This window comes from Diuraphis noxia, unplaced genomic scaffold (assembly GCF_037042655.1).
Source record: "Diuraphis noxia isolate RWA-SAM2 unplaced genomic scaffold, SU_Dnox_SAM2 contig0002, whole genome shotgun sequence".
In the NCBI taxonomy this organism is placed as follows: domain Eukaryota; kingdom Metazoa; phylum Arthropoda; class Insecta; order Hemiptera; family Aphididae; genus Diuraphis; species Diuraphis noxia.
In genome coordinates this window covers 72,315,625-72,339,921 of record NW_028301712.1, presented here as the reverse complement: position 1 = coordinate 72,339,921, position 24,297 = coordinate 72,315,625, and the positions used below count along the sequence as shown (strand labels likewise).

Here is a 24,297-nt window from a genome sequence, read left to right as displayed (position 1 = left end):
CTTTGAGTTTATATTTTGTCTCCATGTTCTTAGGGACGTTTATGATTGACTAATGTATTAAACTTATATTATCAGTCGTCGAAAAATAATTATACGAGATACAACTGTTAAAATATGGCTATGTATACAATTGAATCTATAAAAAATTATAAATGTGATTCAAAATTTAATGAAGAATGGATACCTAGTATCAAAAACTGTTTGTAATTAAAATAACATTGATCCTCCTAAAATTCTCCACTATTCCAAAGAAACAAGATGGATGTGATTAACAAACAATTTACAAAGATGCTCAACACTATTTATTTTCCTCTTTTAGATTTATTAACTAACGATATATCAAATTGTTTTTCTGCTTGATATCCTACAAACATTATGTGAAGTACTATGTAAAGAAAATCTATCGAATGAGGTTATTAAAAAGTATGTACAAAGTTTAGTCAGTTTAGATGAATTAGAATTAAAAGGAGAGCTGTCTATTTTAAATGAAATGTTATAAAACAGTGAAGTATAAGATTCATAGGAAAATAGTTTAGATTTTTTTTTTAAATGTTAGTTATGAATAGTTAAACAAATGTTTAACTATATTTTTGTCAATTTCTACAAACGAAGATTCAAATGGAAGACGTTATTCTCTTCGTTAAAGGAACTAAAAACAAATCTACGGCTTACTACAAGCCATACAAGACTGAGTAAAAGTATCGCAACTCTGTGCATTGAAAGGGATAGAGAAGTGGATTTTAATCAAGTAATAGAATCATCTATTTAAACTGAACGAAGGCGTATCAATTCGTGGTCGACGACTTGTATAGAAATAAAATATTAATAATTAATGTATAAAATTTTCACTACCTATTACAATTTTAATAAATGTATTAAAATTGTAATGAGACGGCGATCTGATGTATATACGTTTCATGAGTTAGTACGTACGTATACGTTTTTGACCTGCAGTATTTATACACTTTTTGTTTTTATATTTGAATATTGTCTGTTACTAACTAATAAATATAACACTTGCTGGTTTATTTTTTGAGAGGGATAAAGTTACTTTTTCATACCTACCTAATAGATTTTTAGTTTCACCACAGACTGCCACTGTCCTCCTAAGATTTTACCCATTTACCCCACCTATGGCTATGGGTATAGTATAAATAAAACCAAAAAGGTTTTACTAAGTATATATTAAAAAACAAATTTTTGTCTTTTCTGTTTATTTTTTAGCCAGGAGAATGCATTTTAAAAATAGGTATATATATATTATACAGACATAATGAGTACCTATTTTAATTGAATATAATCTTAAAATAATCATTGACAAACAATTTGAAGCAGCGATTTGATCTATACACATATAAATATGTTAAAAATATGTATAATAAAATGTTATTATAATAGTGTTTAATTTAATTAATTATTATCCTTAACTATGTGTGTTTGGGTTTCATTTATGATGCATGCATTAGTGTTTATATAAGTGTATAATATAAAATATTAATTCCAGGCCATCACAGACGCAAGATTTGTTATTTGACTGAATACCTACAAACAAGTTATAAATTATAATATTGTTGTCGAAAGAAGAAACTGTGTAAACCGCATGATGGTGCATTAACGTTATACTGCAGTTTTGTCTATTCATCTGCCGTCACGCAGATCGTTTAAATATATTTCTTCCTCCATAGGTTGAGGTTACACAAGCCATAGTTACATTAATACTATATATGTAATAAGCACATAGACATAATAAGATATCTTATTATGTCTATGAATAAACACGATCAATTCATTTAATATTAAAATTGGCACTTTCCTGTTATACCAGATTACGGCTATTATCGCGACTACCACCCAAGACTACCTCCGTTATCGCGACTACCGCTGTTTTTCTGCAAAACATCACAATCCTGTTATCTAAGACTACCTTATTTTTATTTTTATTAAGAGAATGTCCTACATGCGGGGGCGATCTTAATTAATATTTTTTTAATCTGTAGCTATTGCGGAGATTGCCACATTCGAATTGTATTTATATAATATATAAAGAAAAAGAAAATATCGAAATCATTTGTAATATATTTTTCACGGCGCACACCAAATGTGCTATAGCCAGACTATAGTCAGACTTGGCGTAAATGTAAAAATTATAAATACAAAAATAAAATAATTAAAAATTATGGCCAAATATTCAAATTATGTAATATAAATAAAAAAAAAGAAATAATATTAATGTTGTCACCAAACGCGATCAAAAATGGTAAAATGATATTATATAATATTAAATATTAAATGTAAAAATAATAAATCCACAAATAAAATAGTGAAGAATGATGGAAACACATACAAATTAATAAATTGAATTATTAAATTAATAAATTTCAATAAAAAAAACTCATTGTTTTATATTTATATAATGTATTTGTGACGCTAAAACGCAGCCTATATGGATATCATTCAGCTAATTGTGATAGTCGCAATAACAGAGGTAGTCTTGGGTGGTAGTTGCGAAAATAGCCATAGTCTCGTATAACGTATAACAGGAAAGTACCATTTTGGTAGTCTTAGATAACAGGATTGTGATGTTGTCAAAAAATAAGGTAGTCTCACATAACCGGAAAGTACCTTAAAATTGTATTCAGCATTTTTGTTGGCATCATATTTTGTATCATGCATTTATCGTCTCAATGAAATTAAAATGCAGAACATTATGTATCATTATATATTTTCTCTTGAAAATATTCGTTAAATTACTAGTTGTGGCTATATAACTACAGATTACAGAAGTCTATATGCTCGTCTAAAAGTGTTATTAATAAAAGTATTTCTTATAGAAACATCAAAATGGAATATTATGTGTTATGAGTGATATTGTATTCATTACTACATTGTTTAACAATTAAATATTAGTGTAAAGTAATATTTTGCATGTTTTTACTAATAATTTATAGTTTCTATTGGTTTTTTTTTAATTTCTTAATGTTCGTTTGATAAATTAATAGTAATAATATCAGTAAATTTAATAATAGGTAATACCTATAATAAGTAATATAATAAAAAAATAAAAAATATATATATAATAATTAATAATTAATATTTTTATATTATTTGTTCAACTTTTTTCGTTCCTGTAAATAAGCATGAGGAATATCCAAATATCAAGATCAATAAGGAAAAAGTAACAACTTATCTGAATACCCTTGTTTAATCTGACAAATGCATAATCTTTCTTGTATTAATTTTCGATTAGATTATTTTTTTTTCCTGCCCATATAACAGGATTAAATACTTATTTCACTATCTATACATATACAGTTTTTAACATGTATATGAAGACTTATAGTTGATTTTTGACAGCCGCCTACGGCAGAGGCAAAACCATTTATTTATCTCTGTTCAACTATATAAACAACCATGTATAAAGCCAAATGTAAAAAATAATATAAAAAACTAGTTAGAGTAACCAGAATTTTATATATTTGATTTAAGATATATTATGACCTTTTGATTTAAATTATAAATTATAATATACCTATTTGAAAAAAAAAACAGTTATATAACCAAACTTTTAGTCGTATGAACGGTTAAGTATGTGAAGGTATGAAGTGTAGGTTTTAAGGTCAGACAGTTATAACATTATAAGCTTTTTTTCTCGATTTAATAATTTAAATTCAACACAATTATCGATTATATTTACTATTTTATTAATTTATTATACACCTTATATACTTAAAATATACATTGCACATATATAATACATATACATATGTATATTGACATTATGGACATACCTATGGTATTTTAATGCATTATTGCACCTGAATCATTAACATTCAAGTTTTAAGTGCTGAAATAAACATATTATAGGAACATTATTTCATCTCATAAAATATTACTGATAGATGATGCCACTAAATGGATGCAACGAAACAAAATGCATGCATTTTAATGTTTGTTGATAACAAGAAATATTCTATTATTATTATCAAGCAACGAATTAGGAGACTTTTTACCCAAACAAGTGACCATTTTGGAACGCGCTTCTAAACAGTGTTAGTCGCGAGAAAAGTTAAATCGGTGCAGTAATAGTAGAGAAACGTAATGCATATAATTGTTACCTATTTTATAAAAAAATAAACATCGATAATAGAACTATAGAAGTGCCATCTATGAAAGGTCCTCGAAAGGTTGACCACAACAGCGGCAGGCGCTACTACAGTGACCGCCCAAATCCGGAATATCTACGAAATTCAATAATGTACCATATCCCTTCGATCAACAATTTGATGAACTGATATAAGACGGACAGCAATGGTCCATAAGTGGCATTTTTAAATTCATTTGTAGAAATTGATAAATTATTAAAAATTTAAAATGTGAATTCAACAAATAAAATTTATCAAAAATCTTTTGGGTAAGATTATTGTTCATATCGCATCATTCACATCTATCTATGTGGTTTTTATTGTCTTGTAGATATCTAATGTTAAAGCAAGTTATGATGGTATTAAGTAAAATGTACAAAAAATTACATATATTACAAACATATTTACAAAATTAAGATTAATACGTTTAAACGAATATTAATAAATGCTTCCGGATTCGCTGGATAATAATCTAATTTTTAAACTTTGTAAATACTTAAGATGTTGGTACCTGAATGTTGAATGCATGTATAATTGTATAAAACGGAGGCAAGTAGACAACGGTTGAGTAAATGTGATCCTTTTAATGATATACGGCGATGGCTTCAAATATACATTTTTGTAAAAAAAATTCTTATTTGAAAGTAAAAATAAAATGACAAAATATATAGTTATTTAATTTAATGTAAAATTCCTTCGATTTGCTGACATGTAAGTACCGGTCTTTCACGTAATTAACTGAGATGCCTTTACCGTCAGTGATATTTTTTCGTTTCATTATTTTATTAATTTTTTCATATATTATTATATTAAGATATGTACAAAAATAAAAATAAAACAAATACTATATGAAAAAGCTACCACTAAAATAAATTTGTATTAACTCGGAAACTCAATTAAAACGTACTGGAAAATTATTGTTAGCCAGCTTCTATATGATATATAAAAACATAATAATAAGATTTCTTAGGTCCATCCATGCTATGGAACCGGTTTGTATCAATATTGTTAAAAGCATTTAATAATTAAAAATGTTTAGGACCTTAGTTTTAGGTAGGTAAAGTATAATTTATTTCTACAGAATCCCTGTCGGCCATTTTGTTATTTTTAACGCTTACCTGTTGCATAATATGTTTTGAAGATATAACATGAGTTTCCAAATAATGTGCGCTGACCCATTAATTTTGATTGATATTTAAATGTTATACTTTATTTTTAATATTATAAGTATTGATAAGCTTTGCATGCTTAGTGCAAACCATGTCTATTTTTTGTAAGTATTAATCCCGGTTTTTCGAATTTTAATTTTATCATTGAACTTCCTGATAACCTATTTCATACAATTGGTATTCTTATTATTGATAATTATACGTAATAAATTAAATTATAAACATATACTTGTTACTTATATTTGTTAGTAATTGTTATATAATATAATAATATGTGGTATCATATCCTCCATAAAATAATACTCATACCCGCCATAACCATATCGTCTATTATAGCCTATAGGTGTTGAAATTATTGCTCAATGTTAGGTTTGGTCTACATAATAAAAGATTGTGTTATCGACTTCAGACAATTAATTTTAAAATTTAATAATTAATATATATTATACTAGTTTAAAACAAATTAGGTACCTACTAAATAGTTAAACTTATCACCTCATTACAGATTTCATAAATTTTTAATCTATACAGTAGTTGTTGCAGTCTATTTATCGATAGGCGGCGATAGGTCATAAGTTATAGGTTGGGTGATGCAAGGGCTTCATGGAGGGGCGATTGTTAACTCCACTAGAATAGAAGTATTGGAAAGGACTGATGCAACTTCGCCAGTTTTATTTTCTTTCTTGTAATGGGTATATGGAAAACTCTGCCAGTGTTAAGACCTTGCTTATATAAAACTTGATAATATATCTCAAACAAATAAACTCAATAATTAAAAATTAAAAATAAATAGTTATAGGTAAGTTTATAATAATGGATTTATATTAGACTTAGAAGTCAGGCTATCATTTTAGTTCACATCACTTCAAAATATTATGTCATACCTTCACATTTTATAATTGTTACAATACTGTTTTTTATCACTATTTTATGGCGTTATGCACATTCCTACAAATTATATTGTTTGTTCGGACAATTATTATTATTATTGGTTTCATATAATTTTTGGCATACATCACACATTCCTCACTATTATTTAATGTGAGCGATTATATACAAGGTACTTTTAAAATTATAATTTTAATCTGTGAGGTTAGTAATTTTATAATTTCAACTGCTTTTAATTTTGTAGTTATATACATAATTTTTTGTATTACGCGAAACTATAATAAAATATAAAAATCCACTTCTATAGGTAAGAATCGCTTTTGGGTTCTAAGAAGCCGCGCGTGGCCGTGGGACATCAACAGTAGAATTGTTGGTAAACCATCGCGTTGGACGATGTTCAGTTGTCATTTTAAACATTCTACACACGGTTCTGGATGCACTATTGCACTATAATAATAATAATAATAATCGCAGAGCCCTGACTTAAAAAATATACTTCAATATTGTAGTTAAGCACTTTATCAATTATTTAGAATATTGTATGTAGGTGTAGGAACAATACGATTCCGGATATCGATGTCGTCATAAAAATGTGCCCCACATACTGTTTTAAGCGCAACAACGAGAAATCAGCTGACATAATATTTGGTGTATTGTTTCCAACGACGAGAAAAATATTCGTTTTTTCCAAATACAAATAATTAAGTATTTTTAATAATAGATTGTAATATTATATTAATATTGCTCGCCTTATAATTTGTCAAATTTGATAATTTTACGATACTTTCCAGCTATACAATTCAAAAATTGTATTTATATTGTTTTTTGTAACTTATTTTCGTTAGTTTGTTCACTTTTAGCTATATTTTTACATCATCAGAATCTGTACTGTACCTACATATTATAATCCCCTTGTGGCGTTGATATTTTCTTAAATAAATAAATAAAATATTGGAAATGGGCGAATTGTATGTACTATTATTAGTAAACCTATATTATTTAAATTTATTATAGTTTAATATACAATTAAGTTAACCAATAGTTTTTTTTTTCAAATTGCCGACAATTACGATCAATATTTTTCACTTTCCGAAATATTATGATAAGATAAAAGCGTCCAAATGTATTTTTTTCAAGAAATTTCAAATTATACATAATTACTAAGTATAGGTGCCTACTCAATAATATTCTTGTCGAATGCATACCCAAGAAAACAAAGAATAATATTATAGATGAGATATTGAATATTACATAGTATATTAAAGTGCCTACTACCTAAAACCTAAGTACCTGATACCTATTTATATGTAATCTTTTACCTTTATCTATTTTACCAATTTTTAAATTTAAAATAAATAAATAATTATTTGCATGTTATTTATGTTAATTTGAATGTAAAACTACTCTCACTAATCGTTTTTCAGACACACACACCTAGAGTAAAATATTTATTTGCCGGGCTTGGGCCGTATAGTTGTTGAATAAATCTGGGACTCAACCATACAACTCCTTTAAACAGTGTAGTAGTGGTGCCTACCTTTTGTACACAAAACATAATAAACCAGACATGTCTGCGACAATAAAATATGTCAGGCGCTATTATGTAGATGTAGATCCCTATAACATCGGGTACCTGGTATTCCAAGAATTTCGAACGTAGGTCTGAGCGTCGAAATTGGATTTTCAAATACTGTCTTTTGTATTCGCACCACTATTTACAAACAGGTAGGTAAGTTGGTAGGTTGTATTTTATGATAAAATAATATAATAATATATATATCAGTGGAAGCGTAACAGGTAACACGATTGTGTATGAAATTGTATGCAACGTTGTCAAATTTACTAATTTCATCGTATATAAAATAAATAGTAAATAAAATGAGATTAACTAAATAATAAAAAAGTAATTAATAAATAAATAAAATCGTAAAATAAAATTATCGTAAATACATTTTTTTTTAAATGCTTGAATTTAAATTTCTTGACATCTATAGCCTACTAATTCTAAATATTGAATTATATTGTTATGGATTTTATATTGATCATAATCCTTTATTGTATTTTGAATTCTGTTTAAGTATTTTTTTTTTCAATTTTCTTTACTCCCCCATTACTAACCAATTGTATAATTGATCTGGTCTTTCAATATTTGAATAACAATATGTGTTGGAAGATGAGCACTGTGAAATTGTCCATCATTATATAGGTCCTATGAATAAGCTTTCAGGTCCATTTGTGGTGCTAAAAATACTTGATAATTCGATTAACAAAAAAATATAATTTCATAAAATAAGACTGATTTCATTCAAAAACAGGCAAAAATGCCAAAAGTCTCAAAAAAAAAGCAAAATAATTTTTTTAATTTGAGTTCTCTGTGTCATGAAACACATTTTTATCTTACTCTGCTATTTTTTAAGAATCTCATAAGAAATATGGAAATGCTATAAAATCTTAATCCTAGTCATATGTGGTATATATACCAGTATGAAAATTGACAAAAACGCGTAAAACTTCGTATACAATTGTGAAGTTAAAAATCAGGTAAAATCATACGGAATCGTGTATCTTAAAAAGGTATCACCGATAACGAACGTACGCAATCGTGTTTTACCCATCATAATATTTTGAATGTTATAATATTATATATAATATACAACAATTTTGTTGTGTTTACACATTGAGTACTAGTTTAACAAAAATGTATTTGTACCCACCAAATAACTTTTACAGAACTAATAAAGTAACCATACAAAATGAGCTCTGCAATAACAACCAAAAAATTGGTAGATTTAGATATCAATACGTTACCACTACTAAATATCGTTCAACAGAATATTTTGGTAAATTATTTTTTTTCGTGTACATATATGTCAGGTTACATGAATAATTAATAAACATTTATTGAATCAATAGGGATATAATGGTCGCTTAAGCATGATTAAGTTATTGGAAATTTACATTTTTTTTAACCAATAAATTGATTAAGTTAAATATTTGGTATAGAAATTGTTTTGATGGAAAAGTGATCAATACCCCATTTGTTAGATTGAGTATTAGTGGAAAAGTGGAAAGTACAATTTTGGTGGAAACTGTTACCTACTACCTACCCCACCCATGAGTGGCGAGAAAAGGAGACTTACAGCCACGTGTTATATCTAAATTTGTAAGTTGGAAACATAGAATTTTGAAAATTGTGGAAATTTGGAATTATTTAGTTATGTGACTGATATTTGTTTCAAATTAATATGTTATGCAGTTAAATATGTACATATAATACATATAACACATATAATACATATAATACATATAATCAACCATAAATATAACAAGATGATGGTATACGCTGGAAGTGTAAACTTTTGGGGTTTTTATGTATTTTTTTCAAAATTGTTTACTAATTTTTTGAATAAGCGAGTAGACAGATAGTTTTAACAGGTCGTCAGATCCTCAGAAGAGGAGGTCTGCATTTGATATGAAAAATCAATAGTATCAACAGTATGATACTATATTTATATCTTATATAATATATCTATTATAGCCATTATAATTATAGGCATCGTGGTTAATGCGTATTTAAAAAAATAGGTGAAATGTATAATTTATATTGTTATAATTAATATTTATAAAAATATGGCAAAAAAAATGTTTCATTGTAAGATTAAAAATACTCAATACTCATCATGAATAAATTATATACCATGACTAATTTCCGGCACTCGGCAGTTTTACGAAAGATAATAATTTTTGGAATTAAAAAAAATAATAAAAGTAATAGTTAATTAGTTACTTATTGTTTTTAATAAGTTAAATTGGATTTTTTTTACACTTTAAATTCAACTTATTAAGTTACTTTAAATTATAACTTAATTTTAAATTTTTAACTAGTTTTTAAGACATTTACACCGCTCGCAGCCCTGCATAAGACGTATACAAATTATGGTTAGTCTCTACGAGGAAACCGGTTCATAGATGGAGGGGGGTTGTATTTTCATATTTCACCAAGTCGACATTGATGACGTGTTTGTTATATCACTATATTTTTTTACTTTCTCTGTATTTGTTTATTGAAACAACCTGTCAATGCGTATCACAAGCGGGTAGTAGAGGATCATATTATGATCTATTTATCTATATTTATATCTTTAGTATATATCACTATACACATGATACTACCCCTTTCTCTAAAAGGGGAAATGTGCGATCTTCACTCCCAGTGGAGTGGGACCTAGTTGGAAACAGGATGACGCAATCGGACGACAGCACGAGAAATTGTAGATGACGTAAAACCACAAAATTGTTTGTACTTTATTGCTATGAATCGAACCGATAACTATATGTGAGTTGCTAACAACTACGTGACCACTACGAGCTACGCCACTCCGGCACCATGTCATAGTAATTGTTATTGTTATCGACATCATGCAGGTTTTAACGCGCGAGGAGAATATCGAAAACCAGTTTTCGATGTACTTTTAACACCACTGTCGCCCGAGTGGTAAAAGACGCACCCTACCGCTATAGCTAATAGCGCTACAGTAACGCCATCCCTTCCAGTGGCTGTATGGTCATTGGTCATACACGGGTGTAGACGTTGTCCGAAACGAGAATCATTTCGCCTGTTCGACCACCATTAGTGATCGACGTTGCAGTCAACGATTTTCCTAATATTGCCATCTTTACCTTGGTTTTCGTTATGTTCATCGCATCTGCTGAAATTATCATTTTTCAATTTACACTGTACGTCTCCCTATAAATATATAGATAATAACACAAAAAATCCATCAAAGAAGTGTACGGTGTCTGACGCTGCACGCACCTGCGCCCTGCTTAACCACGTAAGCTGCTCGTCCTGGTCGTCAACGAAGGTAACCTCGCATCGTAAACTGTAATCCACCAATCATCATACACGGTTTCATCCACTCTTTCGTCTTGGACACACATGTGAGTATGTCTACCTACTATACATAATACTTATGTATTATGTATTAATTTAATTGACTAACTATTTAATATTATAATATTATACTCATCCGTAAATTAATCATGTCGCCTTTAGTTCGTAGCAACTGCGTTCGGTCAGTGGCGTATAGGGAATTTTTCATGAGGGGTCCACACAATTTTCTCAACACAAAACTGCAGGCTATATTTATAATAATTTGTTTAGAATCCCGTAATTATCCGGTAATTAACATCGTAATTCGTCATTGGATTTGGATACCAACTAATTACCAAGTGTTATAAACGGTTAATCTGTATCGATACGCCATAAATTTAATCGTAACAAGAACGATCCAATAATAATAATAAAAATATTTTTTTAAATATGCAAATTTATCTTTAAAATCTAAAATTTGATAATAATATCCTATAATTCAGTGGTTCTCAACCGGTGTGCCGCGAGAAATGTTTGATATTTGTTATTACGATTGTAAAAAATATTGAAAACAGTACTTTATAGTAGTATGTATTTGTATGTTCACAGCCAGCTTTTACGCGGTAAAAAAAATTGTTCAAGCGGAAATGTTACACTCCGAGAGCACCGATTTACCGCGTAACACAATACGGTGATTACACAAAATTGTCCGTCTATTTGCCCCTTACACAAAAATATTTACCGCATCAACTATTTTTTATTAGATTTTCAGTTTTTTTTTAAATTTTTATAAAAAAAGTTTATTAAATAATTTGTGTTCTTTACTTGAAATATTATTTTTATAAAACTAGTGATATTTGATTGAAAAATTAAAAAAAACTGAAAATCTAATAAAAAAATAGTTGATATAGTAAATATTTTTGTGTAAACGGCAAATAGACGGACAATTTTGTGTAATCACCGTATTGTGTTACGCGGTAAATCGGTGTTCTCGGAGCGGAACATTTCCCCTTGAACAATTTTTTTACCGCGTAAAAGCTGGCTGTGAACATACAAATACATACTACTCTTTATTTCATTACATTTGTGGTGAGTGTGCCACGAAAACTTTTGGTATAATAATGTGCTGGAAATCAAAAAAGCTGCCTTAGGTACATAAAGAACAAAAAAATACATTTTTGCCTAGCTAAAAGTGGATAAACATGTGAAATAAAATTAAAAATTAATACACTCTGGATCAAGGAACCATGAAACGAATTTTAATTAGTTAAGACAGAATTGTATAGGATCAAAGAGAAAAATGCAAAAATTATACACTACATAACTCTATAGTTATTAGTGATAAGATATTTTTATTAATTATTGTTTGTATCAACTTTAAATTTTATCAAATCCTTTTATCTTAATTTGATCGTATTTAACTTTTAGTTACTATATATTATTCAAATATCTTATTAATTTATAAGTGACTAAATTAGGGACTGCTCACTTCCTAACAATAAACAAGACTGACAAATTCACCTGCAAGTACATTTGGAGCTCATCTACTGAGTGCTAGCAAATCAGACGTAGACACGTTGTACATTTATACGTCAGAAATATATAATAATAATAAAATGTTTGTATTGCGTATTGCTGAAGGACAATAAACCCCTAAATTTTAATTTTAATTTTCATACCCTCTCCTAAAAAAACAAATAATGTCACCACCATGATAATGTGCATACATTACCTATTTAGGTACACATGGCTTTTTCAAACTTATTATGTTTGAATTTAAATATTTTTATCGAATGTTATAATTTATTGTATTGTTTCAACACTAAAAACAAGTTTAGGAATCGTCAAAAATGGCTTTCACATTTCGTCGAGAATTTCGATTATACCTACCTAAATAAAATTCCTAAGGTTGCCGTAATGAGAATTAATAATGGATAAATAATTATTTTAGATTAACACATGTGTGTGTGAATTACTGATTCATTATATCCATTATTAATACAAATTACCAAAAGTTTTTAATTAATTTCAAATAACAATATTTTAAGATTTCATCTATTACTAAACACGTAGAAAAATGTAGAAAACTATAAAGTTGTTATTTCATTTTCAGGTCTTACAATTTAAAAAAAAAAATCAATATGGACAAGAAAAATATCGTATCCAAAATAAGTGAAAGTCCTATTGACGTGGGAAGCGATTGCAGTAAACCGAAAAACTGTTCTACAGCAACTGATGACTATTACAATAAGAACTGTGGTGATTCTTCTAATATCGAGTATTCGAATCTTAAACCAAATAATCAACAAAATAATTATACCGGTGATTATAAAAGATTAAATGGTTATAAATAACTACCGTAGAGAGGTAGAAATGGTTATAAATTACAATAATATTATATTTTAACAAAGCTTTACAATTCATAGGGGCTTCTCAGGGAGTAATAAAAAAAAAAACTATCAAATCAATTATATTTATAAAATTATTAAAATTACAGATTATTGGGCCCTGACAGTATTCTTGGTAGACTTTGACAAATAATAAATAATTTTAATCACTTTTGGATTCTTCCAGGTTTTAAAAACACCTATTTTGTTCGAAAGAACAATATCAACATTAGAGTGAAGAAACGTGGAACCAATAAAAAAACATCATTTGAAGTTAGTGATATTCACAAAAGTCTGTTGGTCAATATATCTAAGCTCAAAGCACCAACTATAATACTAAAAAACGTCTTGCCAATTATTATGGGTGGGAGGGATTTAGTAGCCATTACACCGGTCGGTTCAGCAAAAACTGTAAGTACCTACGTCCTACATACATCTGATTTCTATATAAATCGCCTAATGAATGTATTTTTGTTAAAATAAATATTATGATTCACCTAGATGGTAAAATTTTTATTTGTATGATATTTTATCAGACAGGTTTTGTTATACCAATAATGAACTGTTTACTGAATAATCTACCGGAAATAAATGACGAGATTCGACGTTGCGACCCACTTGCTATAATCATGGTACCCACGAAAAGAGCTGTTGAAAAAGTATATGATTTTACATGTCGATTAATTAATGACACTTCAATTATATGTATACCGCTGTATGATATTGAATCCACCGCCGACAACAAACAGAAAATTAAGGTAAAATACTGATAACAATTTTATTTTAAATTTTATTAAACCTTCAGAAACTTAATTCATAAAAATGTAATTTGTTTTCGTCTCTCTTACAGAATGGTGTTCATGTAATTGTGACTACTCCAGAAAGCTTGGCTAGTTTTGTAGGCGCTGGTTTGGTCATTTTCACTGCCTTACAATATGTTGTATTTGATGAAGTCGATTTAATTTTGACTAGAGGATTTAAACCCGAAATTGAATACATATTGAATCATAAAACTATGGTATCAAAGGTAAGGAAAATCGATTTTTATTTCTCTCAGAAAGTTTAGGCTTTTATGTTTTAGGTTTAAATTATTTCTTATAATTAATTTATTGTCATCAACTGGTAAGGTTTCGTTCTGTATTTCATGCATTATCTTAATTCATATTTCTATCAAAAAACCTTTACATTTAATTTATGTCAATAAAAAAATTCAGTGTAAATTTCAAGTTAACAGTTTTTTTGTTTTTGAATTACAACAAGATAAGAATGTAGCTAAAAGAGAAATCGAGTGAACATTTAATGTTGTAAAAAATTGAAATTAAAACGCTCATAAAAATTTAATGTAACTTTAGAGTAGACATTCTTTTTATTTAATTAAGATAGACAAACTTATGAGGAATCACATATTAAATTTTAAAATCTTAGTTTTAAATAGATGAATTTTTATGAATTTCTAACTTAAAATAATTTACACATTTTCTTGAATTTTACGTATTTTATCAAAATTCGAGATTTAAATGCTTATTAAAAAAATTAGGTTCACAACAAAATAAGTCAAGATTGTAATGTTATCTATCAAATGATTAAATAAATATACAGTGAAATGTTCATGTAGGTATCTATGGTAATTTGTTTTAGAATTACACCAAAATCCAATCTATTTCGTCAAAAACTCATTGTTTTGTAAAGATCCAGTTTTCCCATGATTGTTATTATGGTTATTTTCCTGGTTATTTTGAAAACTACAAAGAATTTTAAATTTTAACCTTCTCAATGGACTAAATAGATTTTCTCTTTGGAAAAGCTACTGAAGTTGAAAATCAAAACATTATTAAATAAAAGACACAGATCATTGTAAAATTAATATATTTATCGCTCCGCTCAGAATCTAAAACAAACAACAAGAATAAAGTAAACGTAAAGACGAAGTTTGTTAATAAAAATTGTAAATAACGATAATTTATTATAACCCAATAACGGTGTGCAAATGAATTAATGGATATAAAAATAAAATAATTGATAACTTTTAAAATCGTATTCCATAGGCCTTATCGTTCATGATTCCAATTAGTGGTACTAAATTTCACTGCATTGAACAAACTAGTGCAGCGGTTCCCAATCTTTTTATTTGTGGGGACCCCCTGCAATAATATTGTCTAAAAAAACATTGTGGCCCACTTACCTAATATATAGGTGGATATAAAATATAAACACACAGAAACAAGACAACATAAGAAATATGACGAGTACATAAAATCATATAAAAACATCATTGTTGACTCCAATTACAATTTTCTGACCAATGGCATCGACTAGTATCATGGATCTAGTGTCACATTCCTCGTGGCCCACAATAAGAGGGTCCCGGCTCATGGGTTGGGAACCGCTTAACTAATATGGATATCAGGTGTCCGAAATTGACCTATATTTAATTTTAGTAATATATAGTGTGGAACTGTGAACTATGTTAGACTATTTTTATATTGAAAAAAATAATTAGTTAAATAATAATCAAAAAGACAAGCAAGATTTATTGAAAATAATATTATCTTTTCTTAAAAACGGGAACACCATGTCAGTCTAGTTTTCTGTCCTCCACTAGTTGCCGTTCATTGCTATTTTTTAAACTTTTATTTGAAAACATACAATCAATAAATACATTTTTTTATAATAAAAATGTGTGAGGAACAGGACCGGATTTAGGGGAGGGCTGAGTGGGCTAAAGCCCAGAGGCCCTCACAAATTCAGTGCCCCACCAATGCTATGATATTAAAATTAGGATACAGAAAAAATATTTTATTTATATATTAAGAGGACGCCACACCCGCGTGTGTTGTCTCCGTTGTACAAGTGCGTGCATAGCAAATTTTAATTTAAAATTTAGAGTGAATTGACTTATTATAAAAATTAAAGGCAAGATTATTACCGAGGGCATCTCATGGGCTTTTTATTATATTTTAATTTTAAAGCGAGTTATGAGTATTTTAAAATTAAAATATAATAAAAAGCCCATGAGATGCCCTCGGTAATAATCTTGTCTTTAATTTTTATAATAGGTCAATTCACTCTAAATTTTAAATTGGAGGAGATAAACAGGATTTGCGGAGCATAAAATTTGATATGCTACGCACTTGTACGACAAAGACCTAACCTAACCTGACCCCCCCTGGTGAGGAATTACATACATTGGCGTGGTTGACATGATGACGCAATCGCCAAGCGGCAAAACTTACTGGTTGTCTATTGCTTTAGATGTTTAATTGATTGAATATTGCGCATAGAAATGTAAATTTAAATAAAATAATAATATTATAATTGTGCTGTCGTTCATTACTCATCATTAACACGTCATCTTAGCATAAAGTATATATATAGGCCCGTATACAGGGGAGATTTAGGGATTCCTCCCCCCCCCAGAAATTTTTAAAGTAGTTATATATTTATGATATGCTATCGCAATCTTGTCGGAAGACGGACTTAAAATATTTTAAACCCCCCGAAAATTGATCCTGGATACGTGCTTAGTATTTAGTGTTTCTTCCTTTGAGTGGGTCGTACTGAGGTACTTACACTTTCCGACTGTCATAATGTATGAATTAGCAATAAATATTGATAAAAATTATATTTATTTTTAGGACAAAAGATCAACAGCTTTGTTTTCGATGACCATGCTCGATGATGTTAAACAATTAGCAAAGACTTACCTAAAGCCGAATTATATATCACTATTCACCATTCCTGACAGTAGGTAAGTAAATGCCATATGCTACACCGATTAAAGAATGAAGAGACCGGAGAAGCGTGTACAAATATTATGCCAATCATTAAAAATTGTCGAAGTTCGACTAGGTTTTAAGAAAGACAAATAACATAATTTGATTATTCATAAGATATTCGCGAGTTAAGATGATGTCAGTGCAATACGTATTTGATTTCTCTCTCAGACCCACGCCCAAAGGTAAATCACTTTCGCCTAAAATCGTTTTTTTATGATCTTTGAATAATCTTGGAGTAAAATCAGGTATCACAAAAATTATAGAGGTTATTTTTGAGAGTATGATATATCTGGTTTATATTTAATTGTTACTTGACATTCCATTCGACTATTTCGACTTAAAAAATATAAAAATTTAATTTTAAGTATTACTTTTGGGACATTATTAACTAAATCGATTTTGGATACCCTCAAAAATATTATTCTCTAACGTTATCCTAACGGGTGAATTTATTCTAAGATTACTAAAAAGTATTTTTTTTTAACTGATTCAGCTTAATGTGTTTTGTGGTTTTTTCTAGTATGTATGTCCAATGTCCATACCCTAACATCATATAGTTCCATTTATATTTCTGAAATATAATATTGTAATATATAACCTTTAGTAACAGTTATGTAATTGAAACATTGCATATTAGTTTATATGTCCGCTTAATGATAACCAACATTTTGATAACAATTCAATATTTCTGCAACATTTATACTGAATATAACAGAAACTAATATATATTACAGTTATTCAAATTACAACAAATTAAAATATTTTAACTTTTATTATATAATCAATAATATATAAAAATTGAAATTAAACACTTATAAAAACAACGTTGTGCATGGGTCACACAGAAATCAAACAGTGCGCTGACAATATACTTTTAAAATTAAATATACCGTTAATTCTAATTAATCTTTTACTTTGTTCACATTGAATAATCTTAACTCAGTATAATACCTAATTTAAGTTAATTTTTTTTTCATAAATTTTAAGCTTGTATACTTTAAATTGGTTATAAATACATTTTGCATAATATAGGTACTACATGCTACTAAAGCAGTGCTGTAGTCCTAAAAAAAGCAGAGGGTATACTATGAATTATAATATTAAACATTCATACTATCATTAGGTATCACTTTGGTAGAGGGTAAATAACACAATACACATATTATATTAATTGTACAAATTAAAATTAAAAATAAAATTTTATATTTTAATTTTAATCTGATCGCATACTTTCGTAGAGGGTAAATAACACAACACGCATACATTAATTGTGAAAATTAAAATTAAAACTAAACATTTTTTTCTAAATAAATTTAATGAAAAATATTCCATAAATGTTGTCTGGATTCCGATTTTGTTAAATTGTTTCTTTTCAATATTAATAATAATCTAATAACTTTTATATTTATATTATTTGGTAATTTCATTACAACAGAGAGTATACGACCTTAATCAGCACCGGTATACGGAGTTTATTAGAAATAACCAGAAAGTATACGGCGTATACCGTCGTATACCCTCCACTATAGCACTGTAACTTAAGTTTATTTACCTAAATCAATTAATAATAAATTTCTAACGATGTAAAAATGAATTAAAAAACATAATAATGTCTTAAAAAATACCTACCTGATTTTCTATTCAGTTTTTTGGGCAGGCCTATTTTGGGTGACCCAGGTTACCTGGTTATTATACCTGTTTTTCAGGTTTTATTTCATAAAACGATTATGATAATAATTATTGTATAGTAATCATGTTAACGCTCCACCAAAAAATCTCTTGATTCATATACTTTCCTCACAAAGGAGAAATACTTAGTAGTGTGCTACGCTTTTTGTTATTATTAAATCTTAATCAAATTTACATAGATAAATTCAACATACATATAATTAATTGAATATTAATTTTTCTGATTTACAAAATATTTAAATTATGTCCCAAAAACCAAGTTGTATTGGCTAACCTTTATGTTTTTCAAAATCGGAATACCCAATAAAGCATTTTTTTTTTTTATGTAAAGACAGATTGATTTTATTTTCTAAATATTATTTGAATATTAGGTACTTATTTAAAAGGATACTTATATAAGCAGCAGACTTAATTAACCTACTAGATCTACTAGAGTTATCACTGTTATCAGTAATACTTGTATAGTTTGTGTATTAAAATGTAACAATTTTTACTCAACGAGTATTTTTGTAAGTGTAGGTTCTATGCCAATTTGAACGACTTGGAACAGGAAATTAATGAGAGATAAGTCATAATGCAAATAGCATATTATAACCTTTCTTTTGGTCATACATAACTGTTTATAAGTATATTTATATGAATAGAATGGCATATATTACATAATAGAAAATGTACGAATGTTGTTTACTGGTTTATTTTTGATAAAAATTTTTATTTCTATAAAGCTTATAAACATTTCTTGTAGACTAAGCTATCCCCAACATTGGAGATTAGCTCGAGTATGGACACACATTCATTATTTAAAAATTTAAAATAACATAATAACACATTTAAAAAAATATTTGTACATTTATAATATATATTATCAAAATTAATTACATTGTTACAAACCATAAGAACCACATGTATTATACATTAAAACAATGATAACAACATATTGAAATATAACATTTTAATACACATGGATTTTTACACATAAACATAGATGTCAAACAAATTCTAACCAAATAAGGATATCAAATTTAGATGACTCAAATAAAATATATTTTTAAAACTATGCTTTTAAAGCACATAAATTGGAATGAACATATTAATAAATCAAATATCTATTTTTAAATAATAAATTTCAGTATTTTATTATGTTAACATAAGTAATTTTGTTACTTACAAATATATCATAATATTTACAATTTTAAATAACGTCAAACTGATCTTAACATTTAATGAGATTGTAACATAAAAATTCATTCAATTTAATTTAATCGTCTATTATGATTAAAATGGATATCATGTCTGTGATGGTTTATTATTGGATTGGGCGCATGTGGGTAGTCATCTTCATCATCATCACTATTATGGTTAGGATTATGATGAAATTCATCACCTTCGTCGTCATCATCCTCTTCATCTACATCTTCATCTATATCTTCATCTATATCTTCATCTACAACTTCATCTTCATCGTCATCTTCATCTACAATTTCATCATATTCATCGTCATTATTGTATACTACATCATGATTGTCAGGTCTAAGTAATTGAAAGTTTTCATTAGGATGGGCAACACCTCTATGATTGCCTGGTCCAGCACGAAGATTATTACCATAAGGTACATTTCCATTATTGGGATGCAACATATTACGGTGAAATTCATTAAAAGGAGGTTCATTGACAAAATGTCTAAAAATAAAATAATAAAATATCATATAATTATAAACATCCTATTGGTTGTAATGTTATAAATGTAAAATATAACAAATTTTGTGGGGTTAGAATTTAATATTTGAATGAATTGAGAAATTATCGAACTTAAAGACTAAATATATTTGAGATTATGGAGAAAACAAATTAATTGGCCTTCTCTTAAAAATTAATATATTATTTTGGTTATTCGTGTTTTAAGTGTATGTTTACAAAACATAATAAAAACTAACACAACATCATTATACTTTTTAAAAATCAATTTCAACATTATTGCTATAGCTTCAATTAGAAGCTATTCTTGTAGTTGTATACAATTCATCAAGACTGGACATTAACAAGTTAATAAGTTAAAAGTTAAATTAATTTTAACTTAACTAACTAGTTGCTGTTCTAATTAACTTAACTTTAACTTAACTCATTGATATCTACATTAACTTAAAATCAACTTCTACTTTACAATGTGACATTTAATCGCCCGTATGACCATATTATATAAGATATAACAATAGCTACAAGCTCACGAAGTCATGTTAAAAACACCAGGCTTTTTACATACCATTAATTATTATTACTTAATATTTATTGATATCTTATTTTATCATTTTTATGATTGTTGGTTATCATGAATTGTGACCATTTTATTACAAATACACGTTGAGTGGCTCTTTAGTACTGGAAGACTGTTAAGTTGCTCAACAAAATAAGAGGTTCAATGCCAGATAAAAATTTTGAAATGACTCTGTTATTGAAATTTAATAAATACTTTGAATAAACCAGCAGCAAAGTACAAATCTTACATACAAATAAATATACTTCCATATTATATTATATAATATTATACACAAACATAATATTTTTTTTTTTTTTTTATTATTCATGGTAAAGCTTCAACTGCTAAGGTTATTAGCTTGTAGAAAAATCAAGTATTTAGAACTTAGTAAAATATAATTATACAATAGATTCTTAAATTAAATTATACATATCAATTTGTTTTAAAAATGTGATTATTTTGTTGGTGGTGTCATAGGTAGGGCTGAGGGCTTCAAAAAGGTTGTTGGGCAATTTTAGACTTTTTTTGGTATCTATATGGATACGGCAGTGGATAAGGAGATGCTTGACTGTGAGAGGTTCTCTGCAGGTTAGGCACATTGCAGGTTCTTCTCTGCGCATAAGATGTCCATGGGACGTAGTCTACTGATAACTACTCCATCATTGCAATTTGATGAATGGGGTTTAGGCCAGTATGCGGTAGCATTTTTTATTTCTCTTAGTTTGTTATTGGATGTGCGCTGGCATTCAGATTCCCATAAATTGGTACAAAAGGTGTTGACATTTCTATGGATGTTGATGAGTGATGAGTATGTGCGTATTTTGGTCAGAGGGTTATTTACTGCTTCACGAGCTACTTTGTCAGCTTTCTCATTGCCATCTATTCCACAATGGCCTGGTGTCCATAAAAACTTATTTTCTTGTTGGCTTTTTCAATGATGTTGCTTATTTTGGTTGCTAGGATGCTTGAGTGTATATTATATTTCAGATTGATTAGAGCGCTGAGCGAATCTGTACAAATGTTTATGATGGAATCGGGTAGTTGAATGGCTAGGTGGACTCTCTCCAGGAGTGCAAAGTATTCCACCGTATAAATACTGTTAAGGTCTGGCAATTTGTACGATATGGATTGCTCACCGTTTATGATAGTGATCACAACACCTGAGTTTGTTTTGGAAGCATCTGTATAGATTTGTGGGCTAGATGGAGAAGAGTCCATGCTTTCATTGAATACATTTTTATATATAATATTTAACGTTTCTTTTTTACTATGATCCGCTAGACTGGTGTCCACAAGAATTGTTGGAACCCTCCAAGGAGGCACCACACTGCACTCTCGTTTGATAATTAAATTTGGATCAATATTGGTGTGCGACATTTCATACTACATCCTTACACCAAGTGGTTTTTTTAGATTGGGATTGGAGCAAAATGTATTTGCAAAACGATTTTGAGTTGCAACTCTTAGACCACTGTTGTGAATTACGAGTATATCAATTATTTTAAGAATATTGGGGTTTGCATTGGTGTAGCAGATGGATCCATAGTCTAATTTGGACCAAACAAGAGATCTATATAAGTTGATTAATATATTACTTTCAGCTCCCCATTCAGCATGGCTCAACGTTTTTAAGATGTTGATACTTTTGGTTGTGATTATTTTGGTCTTACTTATATGAGGTTTCCAAGTAAGTTTGCTATCAAAAATCAAACCTAGAATTCTTATGTTGTTTACAATTAGTAAGGGTGTGTTTCCCAAAAATAACTTAGGTTTTGAACTTTGTTTCCTTTTGGTAAACATATTACATTTGGTTTTTTCTGGTGAAAAAAAAAACCTGAGTGGAAGCACCACTTGGACAGATCGTTTAAGCAATCTTGGAGTTGACGTGCCATTGATTTAATGTTTTTCCCTTTAAGATAAATATGTGTGTCATCGGCAAACATAATTGATTTGACAGGATGTGAAATTTCATCAGGTAGGTTGTTGATTGCAGCTTGAAAAAGTAGAATGCTAAGGGGAGATCTTTGTGGGACTCCGTTCTTGAGATCAAATTTATCTGACATGTGTTCATTTATTCTTACTCGGGAGGAACGTTCTCTTTAAGAAAACTTGTTATAAATTGTAACATTTGCCCATTAAATTGCCATTTGTTCAGTATATTTAAGACTCTCGCCAGACTGTGTCATAAGCTTTCTGAAGGTCAAGACTAATGAGAATCATGGTTGGTTTGTTGGCATAAGATTCTAGTATTTCCGTTTCAATTTTAACATGGCAATCTGAAGTGGAGTGAAATTTCCTAAATCCGTGCTGGTTTGGAGATAAAAGATTATTATAATAAATTATTTTTTTCAAGTGTTTTGCTCAGGTTACATAAGACAGAAATAGGGCGATATCCTTAAGGTTTATGTCTGTCTTGCTCTTTCTTAGGAATTGGGGTAATGCTAGCATTTTTCCACAATGATGGAAAATACCGGACAACCAAATATTGTTATACAATTTGAGGAGTAAGCTTTTACCTTTAATGGAGATGTTCTGGAGAAATAAGAATGGTATATTGTCTGGTCCACAACTGTTACCTTTTTTTTCCTTCTAGGTTAGAGTTAAGTTCTGACATTGTGATAGGATCATTGAGAATTAAACCTTGACTTGTTGTTGTTTTGGGGTTCGGTAAGGTAATCAATTCTTGAGTTTCTTTAAATTTCAAAAAGTCAGGATTCAAGCTAGAGTCACTACTGTTAAGAGTAAAAATACTGTCCTATTTGGTTGGTTATCTCTATAGGATATATATAAATGTTTTGCCCTACTAACAGCCAACAGGGTTTTAATTTGTGTAAAAGGGACTCCTTTTAATGTTTTAATTTTATTCCACATTATGGTTGGAGAAATATGACTGTTTAAACTAGATGTAAAATTTTTCCACGACTTTTTTTCACTTTTAATAAGGTATCTGACAAGCGCTTTGTTTTTTTTTAAATTGTATAAAATCTTGTATGTCTTAAGTTCGTTTGTATCTGTTAAAGGCAGTCTTTTTTTTTTCCGTATAGCTTGTTTGATAGTTTTATTCCATCAAGGGACTGGAGGTCTCTTTCCAGAGTAACTAGTTTATTCGAAAACGTCGG

At 28.5% G+C, this 24,297-nt stretch overlaps 2 protein-coding genes across 5 annotated transcripts in view; one reads left to right on the top strand and one right to left on the bottom strand.

The window, feature by feature from the left end:
* The first annotated feature begins 10,855 nt into the window (after positions 1-10,855).
* LOC107173423 (uncharacterized) lies at positions 10,856-17,512 on the top strand. Its single transcript, XM_089220344.1, has 6 exons — positions 10,856-11,140; positions 13,186-13,394; positions 13,647-13,870; positions 13,996-14,217; positions 14,310-14,486; positions 17,095-17,512. Coding segments are annotated over exons 1-6 (951 nt in total). The 5' UTR covers positions 10,856-11,138; the 3' UTR covers positions 17,212-17,512.
* A 2,090-nt stretch (positions 17,513-19,602) lies between these two features.
* Positions 19,603-24,297, bottom strand: part of LOC107173429 (uncharacterized) — a 46,260-nt gene continuing 41,565 nt past the window's right edge. For 3 of the 4 annotated variants that reach the window (XM_015523968.2, XM_015523967.2, XM_015523969.2), the window contains exon 24: positions 19,603-20,604. In XM_015523968.2, the coding sequence (XP_015379454.1) occupies positions 20,178-20,604 (427 nt within the window). In that variant the 3' untranslated portion in view covers positions 19,603-20,177. The remainder of the gene's footprint in view (positions 20,605-24,297) is intronic. The other variant, XM_089220343.1, reaches the window with a different exon arrangement.